This window comes from Octopus bimaculoides, chromosome 18 (assembly GCF_001194135.2).
Source record: "Octopus bimaculoides isolate UCB-OBI-ISO-001 chromosome 18, ASM119413v2, whole genome shotgun sequence".
NCBI classification, from domain to species: domain Eukaryota; kingdom Metazoa; phylum Mollusca; class Cephalopoda; order Octopoda; family Octopodidae; genus Octopus; species Octopus bimaculoides.
This window is the reverse complement of record NC_068998.1, coordinates 18,547,636-18,549,293: the sequence shown is the minus strand read 5'-3', so window position 1 is coordinate 18,549,293 and position 1,658 is coordinate 18,547,636. Positions and strand designations below refer to the sequence as shown.

The following is a 1,658-nucleotide window of genomic DNA, read 5'->3' as shown; positions in this document are numbered from 1 at the left end:
ACAGGCACTGAGAGAAAGTTGTGGTGAAAGAGTACAGCAGGGTTTGCCACCATTCCCTGCCGGAGCCTCCTGGAACTTTTAGGTGTTTTTGCTCAATAAACACTCACAACGCCCGGTCTGGGAATCGAAACCGCGATCCTATGATTGCGAGTCCGCTGCCCTAACCACTGGGCCATTGCGCCTCCACCATAGGCAAGATAACTCACAGCAAATACACAAAGCATATACAGTAAGTAATACGTGGTTGATAATAGTTAAAAAAAATAAATAAATAAATAAACGGTGTTATTATTGATACTGAGGTAGAAGCAATTTAACCTGGAAAGACGTTGGTACACATTTGACTGTCAGCTTTTCTTCCTCCACACGTTGAGCTGTAAATGAAGAAACAATAGACTCAGAGGACAATAATAGCAGCAAAGAGGGGAGAATGAAGCAACTCTATAAACAAACATTAAGACATTCTAATATTCGACATTATGTAAACATGTAATTCTCTACCATTAACCTCTTTTGCTTAGATAACTTCATTCAAATTTACCTTGAAAGCAGCAATATTTGGCTCAAATATTTTATCTGTTTCTTTGTTCAAACCAGCCACATCTGGCTTCTAATACCTTGACTATGTCATACCAAATAAAAATAATGACATCATCAACAACAAAATCTTGAAGCTACAAGATAATGCACAATTTATTCAAAACAATGGGGATAAATAAGCATTACATTTGACAGAGTAATCTGAATGCTAAAAGGGTTAAATGTGCTTCATAAATAATTTGAGTATATTTTTCTTACTGTTTTAGATCATGAGATCACAAAAATATTTTAAGAGCACCTACACACAGGAAGACTATATCATTTACAAGATAAAAATCTAGTTGTTACGCCACAACCACCATCATTATTTAACATCTGTATGGGTTGCAGGAATGAAAATGAAAGTCAAGAGTGTTGGATTACTAAGGTGTTGGTATGTTTCCAAGAACTACATAACCTTCAGGGAGTCATAAGTATAAAACACTACCTAAGTGATCAATGCCTCACATGATATAGAGAAAAAACACAGCATTCTTCTCAAAATTAAGATATAGTGTTGAGATCATGGAACGAGACAAGAAATGAGGCTCAAGGACCAACATACTTTATTGTATCTCATTACCCACAGCTGCAATGGGATGTCTGGCAAAGACAATTTTCAAGCACAAAGAATACAGTCCATCACTGCCATCAGTGGACACATAATATGACTGACAAAATATCAATTAATCATATGCTTTTATCTTTAAAATGTAAGGTTGCAGTTAATAGCTCAAGTTCCATTATTCTTAAATAAAAAAAATGCAATGATCACAACTGTAATGCTTTTCATCCAGGCTGACAAGAGGGAGACAACTACATATGTATATTTTTCTTTCCCTTGTTTCAGTCACTTGAATGCGGCCGTGCTGGAGCACTGCCATTTGTCGAAAAAATTGTCCCCAGGACTTTATAAGCCTAGTACATATACTACTGGTCTCTTCTGCCGAACCGCTAGGTTACGGAGATGTAAACACACCACCATTGGTTGTCAAACAATGCTTTTTTTTTTGTGGGGGGACGACGACATAGACACACAAATATATAAATATGTATGTATATAAATATATATATATATA

The 1,658-nt window shown here is 36.1% G+C and overlaps 1 protein-coding gene across 1 annotated transcript in view; it reads right to left on the bottom strand.

Moving 5' to 3' along the window:
• The window catches only part of LOC106878906 (ribose-5-phosphate isomerase), a 66,065-nt gene that overhangs the window by 36,932 nt on the left and 27,475 nt on the right, over positions 1–1,658 (bottom strand). The window contains exon 3 of the mRNA XM_014928254.2: positions 319–374. Within this exon, the coding sequence (XP_014783740.1) occupies positions 319–374 (56 nt within the window). The remainder of the gene's footprint in view (positions 1–318; positions 375–1,658) is intronic.